The sequence below is a fragment of the Colletotrichum phormii genome (assembly GCF_030913505.1).
Source record: "Colletotrichum phormii strain CBS 102054 chromosome Unknown BDP81scaffold_15, whole genome shotgun sequence".
Lineage (NCBI taxonomy): Eukaryota > Fungi > Ascomycota > Sordariomycetes > Glomerellales > Glomerellaceae > Colletotrichum > Colletotrichum phormii.
The window spans coordinates 27359-42222 of NW_026851457.1; the positions used below are offsets into that span (position 1 = coordinate 27359).

A 14864-nucleotide genomic window follows, 5' to 3' on the forward strand; every position below is an offset into this window, starting at 1 on the left:
GTTGTCCCCGGAAGAAGGTCGGGGGGTACTTGTGTCGAGGTGCCTGCCTTGCTGACCGCCTCATGTACCTCCTTCCTCCATCAGCACCTGCCTGCTTACCTGGTTGTCTCGCACAAATCAAAGGAAAGAAGGTGCGCGCCTTCACATGTCTCAGCAGCACGTGACTGCTTCTTGGGTGGTAAGCAGGCCAAGCACTTGCCAGAATCAGCAATGCCCGGAATGTCGCGACGAACCGTCCGGGGCGTCTCTTGGTGATACAGGACGCGTAATGCCAGCCTGATCAAATGTTTGTCTCCTTCACCGCATCCTTTCTCCCTAAGCAGAAAAGGAATCCGACAAACCATCACCATCCACATCTCCCCTCGAACCAAAGCCTACGTCGACTCTACCTTTAGCTCGATCTGACTGACCATCAACTACACATTCATTGACTACCTCGCCCAACGAGAAGATGTCCGTCACGCGCTCCTCTCTAGCAGCTTCTGCCTCTGGAGCGGAGTCTGCAGGCTCTACCACATTGGCGGGTGCCTCGGCTGCAGTTGCTACAATGCTCAGCGATCTCGATGACTTCAGTGATGCCGCTGTTTTGGGTAAGCTTTCCTTCCGTTCACCTTCCGCCCCAATGAGCCCTAATTTAGAACTATGAATCACTTTCATGTTGCTGACGAAATTTCTTTCGACTAGGGCTCGTGAGGGAATCTCTGGACAAGAAGGCGATGGAACAGCGCGCAACGAACTTACGCAACATGGTCACGGAGCTTCATAAGAAGCCGGTGTCATTGCCCTCAAGGAAGTGGAAGACGTTCGTCTAAACCTGAGCGCTGCTCCGCAAGTTACCGCGGTTGATCGATAATACTGACGATGATTGTCGCTAGCAACGAACGCACTGCCCGCGTCGTGCAACTGGCTGCCCTTTGCTCGAGAGCCGTCTACCGAAAGGATCCAACCCAAGTTGTTCCCGAGCTCCCGGACTATGCCATCAAAGACAGGCATTGGATAGAGCCCACCGCAGATGGCTCGGGCAAGGCCGCTGCCCTGTTCGAGATCGTACCGACGAACCAGTCATCTCGGCGGAAGATTCTTGTCGTTGCTGTACGTGGGAGCGCGGGAACCGTTGACTGGCTTGTTAATTTGAATACCGAGCTAGCGGACTGCCTTGACTTATTGGTGAGTCCAGTAATTCCTCACCGCAGACACTTTCTAAAGCTCTTGGATGCTGGCTTCTGGGTTGAGCACATCTTTCAATACTGATTTAATGTCTCCAGAAACTCCCCAAGTCACACAATAAACCATTGCCAAAAGTACATCGCGGATTCGCTCAGTGCGCCAGGACTATCGCCCCAGGTCTTCTGGCTCAGATAAAGACAGTCCTGAACGAGGACCAAGAGCAGGATCAAGAGATCGAAATTGTCTTCACGGGTCATTCTGCGGGAGGGGCCGTAGCCTGTTTGCTATTTGGCCACTTTCTTACAGCTCAAGTTCTGGGTAAGGACCAGAACCAGATAACATTGACTACAGCTATCAGTAAGGAGTGCTAGGCTGACGAACAACACCACACAGACGTACCATCAGCCAAGCCCAAACTCTCCTGCATAAGTTTTGGATGTCCTCCATTATTCGACGCCGACATCGACTCACTCCTCATCGAGCATTTCCCTTCCAGTTCTTTCCGGGAGGGTATCATGCTAGCCTTTCTTAATGACGGTGACCCAATCCCTCGCATGGACTCAGCGTACGCCACGGAGCTGGCCCGCATCTGGCACCGCGTGGGAGGGAGTATCTGTCCACCTGCGAGCGAGTTACCGGACTTCAAGCCGCCGAAGCTGCATCTCAACACTCTCGGCCAAATGGTGTTACTTTACGACAAGCAGCAGGACTTCACGGAGAATGACAAGGAGGACCAGGACCAGGACGAAGATACGGACGACGAAGAAGAGAAGCTCATGACTTGTCGCCTCGATCGTGGTGACCTCGAGAAACAGGCTTGGGCAAATGTTTTGGCGCACCGCATGAACCAATACGTCGAGTGGACTACTCGCATCGGAGACGGATGTTTCAATGGTCGACTTGACTGGCAAGATGATGAAGGGGGCTGTTGCATTCTGAACTAGCCACGAAGGCCGCTGTCAGTATGCTAAGAAACACTAGAAATCAGAAAGAAAAGGCGGCGACCTCGACCTTCCCTGCCATACCACCCTAGATTCGATGACCAGCCTGTACCACAATGGCTGGTCTAATTCAAAGGATAATATTGTCACACGAGCGTCCATCAGATCTTCTCATCCAATTTCTTCAATTTCATCTAGGCATCTTTTTGCTACATCCTATCCTCTCATATCCGTTGTCGACCGGTATTCGGTTCCACTCGATGAATGATTAGCTACCAGGTTTCCTCTACTTCAATACCGGTGGTAGATGATTCTTTCTAAGGTCAGTGACTCCGTCTTCAGGGTCTCGGCAGCGGACTCGCCGAGATAAAAGTTGTACTTCCCGGCTCCAACAACCCACTCTCTCACCGATTCATCGAACGAAGCAAAGTCTTTTGCCGAGATCGACAACTTGACCGTAGCCTTTTCTCCAGGCTGCAGCCGAACCTTGTCAAACGCCACGAGCACCTTGACCGGCGTGTCTGCTGACGGCTCCGTTTTTCCAGCGTAGACCTGCACCGCGGCCCCGCCGGCGACGGCACCTGTGTTGGAAACCTCCACAGAGATCTCGAACCCGTTTCCAGTGGTGTTGCTTTTCGTCACTTGGAAGCCTGTATACTCGAAGTTCGTGTACGAGAGGCCGTATCCAAAGGGGAAGTTCAACACCTCCTTTGCCACGCGGTCGTAGTGTCTGTACCCAACAAACACGCCCTCGGCATACTCGACCCGGAGAACACCATCATCACCCCTCTTGCCAGGGAAGTTTCCATGTGCTGGAGCATCTTCGACGCGAGCGGGGAAACTGACGGGCAGCTTGCCCTCGGGGTTCACGGCACCGGTGAGCACATCAGCAATGGCATTGCCGCACTCCTGGCCCGGGAACCACGACTGCGCCAGAGCAGATACCTTGTCCAGCCAAGGCATCGCCACAGCCACACCAGTAGAGTTGACTACGATCGTCTTGCCGCCGCTAGCCTTCGCGACGACATCAACGAGGCCGTCCTGGCCGTAGGGCAAGTGGAACGATTCCTGATCACGGCCCTCCGTCTCCCACTGCGGATCGTGCCCCGTGAACACTATAGCGAGGTCCGCGTCGGCAGCCACCCGCGCTGCTTCGCCCTGAAGGTCTGCGTCGCGATCGGATTCCAGCCCGAAACCCATGCGCACTCCCGTGCGGCCTTCGAGGATCTCGAGGCCGATCTTGGAGGGAGGTTTGCTGTGGATGCGAAGGCGGTAGGTTTTGCCCGCTGTGAAGGCGTGTTTTGTCTGCGGCTCGTTGGCGGCTTGGAAGAGGGCGCCCATGGGGTCTGCGCAGTTTTCTTTTTGCTCAAAGACGACCTCGTCGTCGACAAAGACTTGGGTTGGTCCGATGCCTGAGCACGCAATGTAGTGTGAGCCCGTCTCAGAGGGCGTAAAGTCGCCGACGATGTCGAGGGTCTTCCACATAGACTCTTGGGAGCCTAGCGGAGAGTAGGCTGAGTTGGGGTAGCTGTTGAGAACCGAGACGGGCTCGGCGTCTTCTTTGCCAAAGTCGTAGAATACGCGGCTGAAGCCAGGCTGTCCGTCCAGGCCGACGATAGTGCCGACTTTGCCGTCTGGTGTGATAGGCGGAAGAAGACGCTCCTTGTGAGCGCCCTTTGCGTATGTGAATTCCACGTCAGAGCCGAGGGCCTCGTGGAGGGCATCCCAGGGCGGGAGTCTGTAGTGTGCGTTTACGCTCGCACTGCCGCCGCCGTGAGCAAGGCCGTCTTTAGCATAGCCGATGAGGGCAATCTTCTTGCCCTTGACCTTTTCTTTCGTGAGCGGGAGGATGTTGTTATCATTCTTGAGGAGGACGATGCCCCGCGCGCTGGCATCCCTGATCAAGGCGCGGTGTTCGGGGCGGTCGATGGCCTTTTCGACGGTGATGGTTGGGTCCTTGAAGCCGTTGAGTTGTTCCGTCCACTCGAGGATCGTGCGTACGCGCTCGTCGATATCGGCCTCTGTGACCTCGCCCTTCTTCACGGCCTCGAGGACGGCGGCGGGCTTGCGTATTCTCGGGGGACCGGGCATCTCAATGTCCATCCCGGCCTTGATTCCCTCTGCCACAGAGTTCGTTCCGCCCCAATCGCTCATGACGAGCCCCTTCCATCCCCACTCCCCTCTCAGGAGCTCCTTCAACAACCACTCATTCGAATCGCAGTGTTTCCCGTTAATGAGATTATAAGCAGACATAATCGCCCAAGGCTTCGCCTCCTTGACCGCAATCTCAAACGGCTTGAGGTAAATCTCCCTCAACGCCCGCTCACTAATCGTCTCATCGACCGTCGTCCGCGCCGTCTCCTGCTCATTCGCGACAAAGTGCTTAATCGTCGCGCTCACGCCCAGGCTCTGACACCCCTGAATCATTTCCGAGGCGAGCTTGCCCGCCAAATAGGGGTCCTCGCTGTAGCTCTCAAAGTTACGCCCTCCCAATGGGTGGCGGTGGATGCAGACGGTCGGGGCGAGGAGGCATCGGGCTCCCTTTGCTTTGGATTCTTGGGCCAGGGCGGCGCCGACGGAGCGGGCGATGCGTCGGTCAAAGGTTGCTGCTATGCTGCAGGCGGCGGGGAAGCATGCTGCTTTTGTGCTGCCGTCTATTGCGGCGCCGCGGGTGCCGTTGGGGCCATCTGTTGTCTGTGAAAGAATGTCAGCACGGGGACTTGTCGTCGATACATGTTTGTTGTGAGTTTACTTTGATTGCTGGGACACCTTTATCGGGGACATCGCCAGTTTCGACAAAGTTGCGGCCAGCGAGGAGGCGGATCTATGAGTGAGGGGTCAGCGGTATCCCGTGGAGAGGACCTAGAAATCTTACCTTTTCCTCGAGACTTAATGTCTTGAAAATGGCTTCAATATCTGTCTTGTCTGCCATTTTGAATACGATTATCGTCTTCAGCCAACGACTCTCGTCCCAGCTTTCTCATTAACATCATCTCATCACGGCCTCTGGGTTCATTTATTGCCCCGCGGTGATGCCCCGCGGACGACTCCAAAGTGGAGCCTAACGGAGGTCGGAACTCGGAACGGCGGGGAAACACGGATGGGGTCTCCAGAATCCCTTCGCATTCTGGGAGCTGCCTTCGTGAGGGGACTGCGGATAGCAATGACGACTTGCAGCACAGCAGACTAAGAAGCTGCTAGAGATGCCCTCGCCAATGGAAGCGTTTCGAAAGACTCAATTGGGACGAGCAGCTTCTGCCCGGATTCGATCCAGTTCGGAAGACGGCCGGGGGGCTGGGCCGGATCAACTCTCCGATGAGGTCTGGTCGATGAGCTCTTTCGCTCGAGCCGTCCTCTTGATACTAATGTTTATCCGAAACCGAGAGACATTGCCAAGATGCTCAAGTTTTCAACATTAGGTACCTACTCCGTAGGTTGCTAGAGTCTAATGAACGGGGACATCGGCTTACTGTATTTACCGAGAATCTCCTAAAATGGACCGGCACAGTGAGAGGTCAAGAGAGATATGCTGACTCATCAAACTGAGCGACTTAACAGTCCCACGCTGTCTCGAGTTTATGTTCAGCCACTGAACTGGGCGGGGTTCGTTGGAATGAGCCACCAAAACTTCATCTTGTCAGTGGCGCCCAAGCTGACGTGAGACGGAAGAGAATCGTCGCAGCATCTCAAAACTTGATCGATTGACGACTCTTCATACCCGGTGCAACCGCGAATGAAAAGTTTGCGTGTTCCTCAAACCTGAAAGATCTTACGGGTAGATCCCTTGCTCTTGAGCTGCAGCAAGTTCCCAAATGCAGCATTTCGCTGGCAGGTCACGCCCAACGAGCCCGTTACGCGGTGCCACATGTACCGGCTCCTCCCAAGCCCATGTCAGGTACAGGTCCATACAGCTGAGGCGGTCAGCGGGAAGTCTAACCAGTGAGCCGGGACAAACGGCCTGGTGTGACACCGCCTCTGGAGAGAGAAGAGCACATGAACCCAGTGAGGATGGTTTCGAAATGTCTTTTTTTGGTGCTCATAAGAACCAAGAGTGAAAGATGGAAGCAATACGAAGATTAGCAAGTCAGACAATGTCGCTGAACTATGCGGAGTTTGACGGGATTCAGGATCTAAGTGTCTAGCGGCGGACATGTCGCGTGGAAAGTTCAGACGGCTGAGCCGCTCGGGGCTGAAGTTGGCCCGCCTCACACACAGCTCAGCTGCAAAAGTCACCGAGGGGCAAGTTCGGGCTCTTTGCTTCTCTGTCTGCCCACCTCTTCTAGATGCTCTCTCCGTCTTGAGGCAACTTGAGTCCGGCAAGATGGCATCACCAAAATAAGGCATGCTGCAGACGCAGGGAACCTGAAAGAGAATATGAAAGATAATAAAAGAACTCACAACAAAGCCCAACATCCACCATGTCTTTGTCTTGTGCCTGAGCCGTCGCCCGCGTTCTCCGCTCCGCCAGTTCCAGATTTCCCCCAACTGCAATTGGTGCACGTCATCAACCGCGACGGGACGTTCCACAAAGATAGAATCCGCCCTTTTTGCCCGCGCTAAGATCCCCTCTTGGACTCTATGTGTTTCTCCCTCTCGCGACGCGGGTCAGACGGAGACCTGCGTCCGGTTGACTAATCCTCCCGTGGGCGTTGAACAAATCTGACACGGTTCATAAGTCGTACCCTTTGCCTTCTCGTGCTTTGAACCCTCTTCTTGTGAGACTCTCGGTTTGGAAACCGCTCATGTTCTCTGCGTAAACCCGCAGAACCCGGCAAGCAAGATGGCTTCTACAGACGCCAACCTCGCTTCCATATTACGGGAGTCTCTCAAAGATCCCAACGTCCGAGGCTTCCACCGTGATGAGGAGGACACGTCCTTGCACACCCTCCCCAACGATGAAGAGTCCGTGACGGCAGCTGAATCCGACGACAACGCCAACACGCTCGAGCAGAGCACGTCGTCCAACGGCTACACCTACGGCACCTCTCAGCCGCCGTCCACAACTCCTCCAAAGGCCACCGACTCCCTCCGGGCAATAGCAAACGGGCGTCGGCCGACCATTTTGCCAGAACAGCCAGCGCCGGCAGACGATGATGATGCCTCACCTCCGCCCCCGCCAACCCGCGCCCTGGCGCCAGACCTCCTCCGCGGCCTACTGATGATGTTCATGGCAATGGACCACAACGTAGTCGGCCTCAACGCCTGGCCACACTCCACCGGCGCAAACCACCAAGAATCCGATTCCGCCGTCGTCGAGCGCTGGAACGGTCCCTTCGGCTACGCCGTCCGCATGCTCTCGCACCTCTGCGCCCCGGGCTTCACCTTCCTCCTCGGCATGGGCATCGCGTATTTCGGTCGCTCTCGTCTCAAGATGGGCTGGTCGTCCGCTCGCATGGCGAAGCATTTCGCCATACGCGCCGTTATTCTGACGGCCGTCTCGACGATCATGGGGTTCGTGCTGACGCAGGGCCAGCTGTGGTTTCTTAACATGGTCCTCGTGGCGCTGGCGGTGGATTACCTCCTCGTCGGCCTCTTGTGGCTCGCTATCAACGAGACGGAGCCGTTGTTGGCTAACGTGCTCCATCGTTTCTTTGTAGGTACCGGTTGTGGAGGTGGTCGTCGTCGCGGCGACGGAAGTGAGAGGACGCCTCTCCTCGTTCACACCGGCCACGAGAACCCGCCCAAGTCCAAGGCATCCGCTCGCGCCCAGATGATCTCGTGGCACGTCCACAACGTCGTCCTCCTCGTTCTCGGCTTCGTCACGATTTGCTGGAACCACTGGGTCTCGCCAACCCACGGCACCTGCGCCGCCGCCTCGTCTTCCCCCGTAACCGGCACGGTAGCAAACGACTTCTGGCGCTTTTGGTTCTTTGACATTAACCGCCCGCGCGTCATGTCCGGCTTCCCGCCGCTGGCGTGGCTCTCCTTTGCCATCCTAGGGCTCCTGTACGCGCGCATCATCCTCGCCCGTCCCTTGTCGCCCACGAAGCTGACTTGTGGCAACGTTGCCGCGGGTCTCGTCTTCAGCGTCCTCTTCGTCCTTACGCGTGTGCTTCGCATCGGGAACCTGTCTGAAGGTTGCCTGCGGACCCCGGACCAGGCGGCGAGCCCGGACGCGAACCCGTACCTCGTCTCCGTCGCATCTTTCTTCTACGTCGTGAAGTACCCACCAGACTTTGCCTTCTTCGCGTACACCCTTGCAGCGACCTTCTTCCTGCTCGCCATCTTCGGCTCGGTACCACCGCGGTTTGCGACAAAGTGGCTCGGCATGCTCCTTGTCTTTGGCACGTCGGCGCTCTTCTTTTACCTCACGCACCTCGTCATTCTCTTCAGCTTGTGCATGTTGCTCGTCGGGCTCTTTGGCCGGGAGAATGGGCTGCCGCCGCCGATGGACGGTAGGCCTGCGGTCGGGGTTAGTAACATTTGGGTGTGGTGGGCGAACTGGCTGGTGATTATGGCAATTATGTACCCGCTGTGCAGATGGTACAGCGCTTTCAAGAAGACGAGGAGTGCGGATTCGGTGTGGAGGTTCTTTTAGAGTTGATGTTCCGCCTTGTCGTGATGGATGGCTCCGATGGCGACATTTTACGATCATCTGCCTATCAGATCTTATTCTCTTATCGAATTTCAATCATCACAGCCTGATTCAATGGTACTTTTGTAATGGGACTTTGGTGAACATGGACAACCATTAGGGACAAGCAAGATCATTGATTACGTTAGTTGACAAAGGAAACGCTGTGAATTGAGACTATTCAATCTAGGGGGTATGGACGAGGAGGGCATCGGCCTCCTCCTCAAGGCCTTCATAATTCCAACACAACTTTCTCAAAACCTCCGGCACTCTTAAACCATCGCCACAACAGCCGCACTCTACTTCCATCTTGGCTGAGCGCCAGGTTGAGGATACGGCTGAACCCTCACCGACCTCCTCCTCGTAGCCCTTTGAGGCCGTGTCGCTGCCGGCGTTTCCGCTGCCACCACTGCCGCTACCGTAGCCGGGGTCTTCCCAGTCCGAGCCCGTGTCCTCGCAGCCGGCCGGCCAGCGGCGGCACCATCCGAACTAGGCGCAGTAGTAGTTCCCGCCTTTCCCATCACGACCGCAGATGTCGTCTTCGGCTCCCTCTTCACCCTCTTTGTCACTGTTGTCGTAGCCGTCGTAGGCCTTATCGGCTCCGAGCGAGTCTGGCTTTCCACCCTCCGAGCTGTCCGCAGATTACGTCCTTTTACCGGACTCGACTGCACTTTTTGGGGCGCTTGTGTTGCAGGCGCAGTCGCCGTCGTCGCAGCTCTGCCCGTCTTTGCCCTCGTCCTCAGAGCCGGCGCTGTCTTCGATACGCCCGTCTCGCGAGCGGCAGGAGTGGGAGCAGACGTCGGCGCGGGCGCTAGGACCAAAGGCTCAGAAGACTCCTCAGTTGTTTCTGCGGAATCCGTCGGTTCCGATTCGAGGTACTCCGTCTCCATGGTGGGATCCTCCTCCGGCGGAAGCTGGTCCGTCAGCCGCCGCGCCGCAGTCCACGCCTGGACCCTATTCCGGCGTGCCGTTTCTTCATCTTCCTCGTCGTCAACAGCGTCGACTACGTCGACATCGACATCAACATCGACGTTGACGCTCTCGCCGGCTAACCTCTCCGCCACCCTCAGCTTCGTCCACGACGACTTCATAATCTGTCGCTGCGCCTCAGACTGCCTCAACCACTTGCAAAACCGCTCATTCGACCTCTTCCACCTCCGATCCTCCTTCTCCCTCGCCTCCTCCTCTGCATCGTCATCCTCTTCCATAGGCACAGCCACCGGCAAAGGCGGCGCCTCCTCCACATGAATACTCGGCGACTGCTTCCGCAACTGCTCCCGATCCTCCAATGCAGTCACAGCCCGTCCAGCCTCAAAGTAGCGCCCCGCAGCTGAGATGGCCATCTCCTCCGCCGCCTCGAGGTTCGACCGCGAGAGCAGGCACACGTCGCCGTGGGTACCGAGATCGCGCCGCACGCGTTCCCTCCGGTCCTCGGCGGCCGCCAGCGCGGCACGCAGCGTGTCAATGGCCTCGTTGGCGTCCTCGAGCTCCTGCATCTGCCGCTTCATGAGCGAGAGCGACGTGTCGCAGATGTCGCGGGCCCGGGCGAGGGCGGCGTCGGCCTGGAGCTTGTCGCGCTCGGCGTCATCGCGCTCCATGATGGCGCACCGCGCGTCGGCGAAGTCAATGTGCTTGCCGCTGTGGCCGCAGTTCCGGCAGACGTCCGGGTCCATCTGACTGGAATGTCACTGCTCCGGAGAGAATAGAGATGCACCCTCTTTTCCGATGTTACGGATACGTTGGCGCTTGACCCAACCCCATGTCAGCTCGCTCAGCCTTACTCATCGGGATCGCAAATGAAGGCATTTTTAAGCAATGTACCCCATGGGCAGATTCCCGCTGCAAGCAGGCACGGGGTTTGTCTCACCTTTTGGTGGTTCGAAGATCTTGTTTCCCGCCGGTGGGGATATCAAAAGGAGGTTGTAGATGATGTAGGTAGGGGTCCAAAGGTGGACATTCGAATAGGAAAGGGTCCTGAGGTGAACGGGAACGAAGGAAAAGAAACCACCTCTCTCTCACAGCTTAATTGGAAGCACCTGGGCGGCGGGGGGTCACGATCCTCTTCATCATTGAGAGGACCCCGTTTTACTCCAGGCCCAGGGGATGTATGTGGATCTTTTGCAAGAGTTAGCGATATTGAGTCGACTCCATTTGTGCCCAGGTCAACGGCCCAAGGTTCGTATGAAAATACGTATGGGCTCCCGTATGCAGACACGTAATGCGTCATTGGGTGTTGGATAAAGAGTCAAGAGTCAGTTGTGCCGTCAGATGCAGGTTTGGCAGCTCCTTAAACCTTGGTTTATGCTGAAGATCGTTCACAAACATGTCACGCGATGGCATCATGGCTGTGCTCAGTGCTGGGAAAGTCTCGAGCAAATTCTCAACCCCCAGGAAACTATTCGTTTCCAACAGCCTGGTGCTGGTAGTAAGTACCCATGCCTGCCGGCAGGAAGAGAGAGAGAAAACCCTGGCTGCAGCAGCCTCCTGCAAGTTCCCACACCACCACATGGCTTTGATGCCGATTCGTCCATTCTTTCTCTGGTCTCATCAATGAGAAATCCAAGTTTCGGGGGAGTGGTTCGTTTCCAGCCGTTGCTCAGCCAAAGAAAAGGAGTATTGGAGCATGGAGCCATGGGCGGATACGTTCTTCATAAAAAAAAGCAAAAGAATATGGGTTGAAGAAAAAACTGACTTTGAACGTTGGGTTTTCTCTTTGGAGTTCTCCACCGAAATTGCTACCAAATAGGGGAAAGCGGCTCAGGTGGCACACGGATACGGCGGGATTTTCATGACTCTCACTTTCGGTTACATTGTGAACCCCCTGGTCAGGAGCTCCAGTTTCTGAATGGGACCGCCCCTCTGAGGGTCTTTCGAGTGTCAGGGGTTAGAGAATGAGGAGATGAGGCGATCCCCAAGTTCCCAACCGTTTCTGTCAATCCAATGTGCCAATGTCCCCGGAGCGAACTTGGTCTCTGTTTCATAAAGTTGTTCATAGCTACTCCGTATAATATAAATGTCATAAGTGTACAAACGTTCCATTCTAGAACCCTTCCACGCAGGCATCCCGAGGTTTCGGGGGTCTCAACCCGCGTCTCACTCTAGTACGGCCTGACCCGGCGCGCCTGCCGAGTAGCGTCCGTAGTTCGTAGGGCCCGGCCCGTTGCCGCGGTAGCACCAGCACTGTCAGACCTCTCGACGTTTCTGAATGCGCGGCCCAGCGCCTCCTCTATCGAATCATCGGACGCCGGATGAGAGCTGTCCTCGCGCTTCACACTGCCTCGTGTCGCTCTGTCATTGGTATGCCCCCACAACAGTCTGCGGGGACTCGACATCGTCTCTGGTGAAGACATGGGCGGTGAAGGCCCGAGCGTAGTACACCTGACAGACTCCTCGTCTTTCTCATCCTCAATCTTGATCGAGTGGACGGGCGGCGACGAGGCTACTGGAGTGGAAGTATGACCCCAACCTTCATCTACGAACTGAATGCCTGGGCGTGCGCAGCCCGGAGGATGGCTAAAGGGTGGTAGCTGCAAACATTCGCCGAGCATGTCGATTGTCGGGTCGCGGATTTTATCCCTTCGCCGAAACTTCCAATCTACCAGGAAGGACCGATATCGTTCCTGCTCGTCCTCTCCGAGCTCTTCGGGGTCGTCGAACTCGTCCTGTTGCCACCACCTGGCCCGTTCCGATGCGTGTGCTCCTCTGCTAAACCTCGCCTCCAGTCTCATGTCTCGGCTGGTCGGTCGGGTCGTTAGACACACCTCAATGGCCAATTCCTCGCGAACCTCTGCCACATTCAGCAAGTCGCACATTGCCATTTTCTGTCTGTACAGTGACGCTCGCATCTGTTTGTGGTTGATGTGAGTCGATTGAACGCTGTCACGAGTTTCCTGCGCATTGCGCAACGCCCTTCTCAAAGGCTCAAGGACGGCTTCCGAGATTGCCTCTTGTTCAACCTTCGTAATGGCATCTTCCAATTCAGACACGGTATCATTTGCCACTTGAAACTCCTCGTTGAGCTCCGAGATTGTGTATTCTGCATCTTTGATAATACGCTGTAGCCGTTCCCAAGCGCGATCGGTTAGGACTCGCGCAGCAACGGAGGATTCAAGTTCCATCGTTGCACAGCTCCTATGCTTGAAAACGGTGTGCTTGCCATATTGCCCGCAGCCTCTGCATGGCGTCTGGTCCCATTCTACGGCGCCATCGTCGTATGACTTCCACAGGGGTTGCATCTGGCGGGCGTAAGCACACTGTTGTCATTCTACAGGGGCGGGTCTTCTCACTTTGGCCTTTATTGATCTCTCTTTTGTATGAATGAAGTAAAAGTAGTCCAAGTCAGATTCTTAAATTCTCGGTTTTCACTTCCGATTGACTAAATGTTGTTGCGGAAGAACATGGGAAAGGGGTCAAGCAGTGTAAGTAGCAGGGTGTGGACGCGGGGATTTAAAGGCCTGGTCCTCGGAGACGCGGACGCGTCAAGCAGCGACGCGTTTTACTGCGTGATAAAATTATTGCATAGATCCCTTAGGCAGAGTTTCACAGGGGGCCCGCCTAATCGCTGGCACAGTGGCACTAGCTTAAAGTCAGACAATAAAAGCCACATTCCTGCGGTAGGCGAGCCTTAGAGACGAAGGAGTGCAGCACAAGTCGCAGATTCTATATGTAACCGCGAATATGATGGCGCGAGTATCCTACTTCTCTCTTTTCTTCGGGAGAATTTTGACTCCTCCGTGTTGGCCGGAAGTTTGGTGGGGCCGGCCTAAAGAACCGGGCTCTTTTGCCCCGCGACCTCCGCATTAGCGGGAATTGCCTTCCTTCTTACACTGCCTCCGTCTTAAGATCATTTTATCCGTTGTCGAGCGTTACACTTTATTAATTTATGGCACACAAGTAGTGGAGGAAGAGTCTGGCGCACGACAGATTAGCCTTGTATTCGGCGAGGTGATATTACAGGTGACTTGATTAATATAGTCTAACTATTAGGCTAGGTAGTATTAGATGTATATGTGCCATAATCCACGAGAAGCTCAGCTATTCTAGAGCAAATCTCAATCCCGAGAATCGTATGGTCTGTAGCGATGCCGTTGCCCGCGCGTCTTTTCTCTCCGTGGTCTTCTTGCCGGGGACAATGTCTGACCACTACCGTTGTCATCAACTCCTCGATCAAGTTCAGACTGCGCGTCTAGGGTGGCAGAAACCCAGCTCGCGACAGCCTCATCCTTTGTCGTCCTTTCTCTCACCATGTGAGCCCGTTCATTCCCTCTAAGCCGATTATCTTCGCTTGCGAGGTTGGTGGGCGGAACACTGCAAACCTGTCGCCGAGGTCCTATATTCTCCTTGTCTTCTTGAGACTGATCGTCATCCTCCAGGCCATTGTTCGTAACCTGTCTGGGGTGGTGAGGCCCCTGGTCATCAGGACCTCGTTCCATTCCTCAAGTAGATGACTACACTTTTTCATCGCGCCCGCTGCGTCACCGAGGTCCTTCTCAAAGTTGCTCACGCGTGCAGTATATTCTTCACGTACTTTCACGCGGCGATTCCGCGCTTCCTCGAGTGCGGCTTCGAGAGATCCAATGTAGGCGTCCTCGCGGGCCAGCGATTCGCGCAGGCGGCTTGCGTCCTGCTTACTAGCCTGAGCCCTTACGAGGATATTTTTCTTTCGGCTATCGCCACCTTGATGTTCGCGATGAGGGTCAGCGTCCCCTCGCGGTTGGCGCATCGGTGGTCTCTGATAGTTTCGGGACAGACGCTGCCGCAGCCGCCACAGGGCCTTTCGCTCCAGTGGGCTGTCATGTCCTCTTCCAAAACACTCATTCTGCACAGCTTTGAAAGGTGCCTTGTGAAATGTCGTTGGATGATTCTTGAAATAAGTATGAGTGGCTCAAGGTGTAGTAGTCTCACAACGTGTTCAAAATCCGAGGCGACTTATCAAAGGTCTGGTGTAGTGGTGCTCAAGAGGCTGAGATGATCGCGTCCATGCTAAGGTACTCAGCACGACGCGATTTGTTAGCTACCAACGCGTTGCGGGGCGCTGAGACGTCAGGCATTACGGGGCACATCACCATTCCGAGGGGCCAACTCCGTTCGTGCTTGGTTTAGTACAGACACTTTACTCAACTCCGTTTACGGATAACTGAGGTCCTACTTACTTTTGTTAACGACATGCCCCCAAGCTGATA

The 14864-nt window shown here is 55.5% G+C and overlaps 6 protein-coding genes across 6 annotated transcripts; 2 read left to right on the top strand and 4 right to left on the bottom strand.

Annotated features, from left to right (window-relative positions):
- Positions 1-278: 278 nt before the first annotated feature.
- BDP81DRAFT_55553 (Alpha/Beta hydrolase protein) lies at positions 279-2255 on the top strand. The gene is made up of 5 exons (XM_060595980.1): positions 279-590; positions 685-802; positions 876-1167; positions 1266-1485; positions 1561-2255. The coding sequence occupies exons 1-5, from the start codon at positions 452-454 to the stop codon at positions 2109-2111; spliced, it is 1320 nt and encodes a 439-aa protein (XP_060442801.1). The 5' UTR covers positions 279-451; the 3' UTR covers positions 2112-2255.
- BDP81DRAFT_432348 (glycoside hydrolase superfamily) lies at positions 2221-5467 on the bottom strand. The gene is made up of 3 exons (XM_060590774.1): positions 4984-5467; positions 4861-4932; positions 2221-4802 (listed from the first exon to the last, which is right to left on the bottom strand). The coding sequence occupies exons 1-3, from the start codon at positions 5038-5040 to the stop codon at positions 2400-2402; spliced, it is 2532 nt and encodes an 843-aa protein (XP_060442802.1). The 5' UTR covers positions 5041-5467; the 3' UTR covers positions 2221-2399.
- A 1814-nt stretch (positions 5468-7281) lies between these two features.
- BDP81DRAFT_324625 (uncharacterized protein) lies at positions 7282-8646 on the top strand (the record flags this gene model as incomplete). The annotated part of the gene is made up of 1 exon (XM_060584901.1): positions 7282-8646. One exon carries the CDS (start codon positions 7282-7284, stop codon positions 8644-8646), a length of 1365 nt encoding a protein of 454 aa, XP_060442803.1.
- A 168-nt stretch (positions 8647-8814) lies between these two features.
- BDP81DRAFT_55561 (uncharacterized protein) lies at positions 8815-10543 on the bottom strand. Its single transcript, XM_060595981.1, has one exon. The coding sequence runs from the start codon at positions 10353-10355 to the stop codon at positions 8982-8984; it is 1374 nt and encodes a 457-aa protein (XP_060442804.1). The 5' UTR covers positions 10356-10543; the 3' UTR covers positions 8815-8981.
- A 1052-nt stretch (positions 10544-11595) lies between these two features.
- On the bottom strand, positions 11596-13120 carry BDP81DRAFT_408064 (uncharacterized protein). Its single transcript, XM_060589036.1, has 2 exons — positions 12969-13120; positions 11596-12917 (listed from the first exon to the last, which is right to left on the bottom strand). The coding sequence occupies exon 2, from the start codon at positions 12915-12917 to the stop codon at positions 11781-11783; it is 1137 nt and encodes a 378-aa protein (XP_060442805.1). The 5' UTR covers positions 12969-13120; the 3' UTR covers positions 11596-11780.
- Positions 13121-13323: 203 nt separating this feature from the next.
- BDP81DRAFT_473161 (uncharacterized protein) lies at positions 13324-14849 on the bottom strand (the record flags this gene model as incomplete). The annotated part of the gene is made up of 3 exons (XM_060594644.1): positions 13324-14069; positions 14210-14545; positions 14835-14849. 3 exons carry the CDS (start codon positions 14847-14849, stop codon positions 13734-13736), a joined length of 687 nt encoding a protein of 228 aa, XP_060442806.1. The 3' UTR covers positions 13324-13733.
- Positions 14850-14864: the final 15 nt, after the last annotated feature.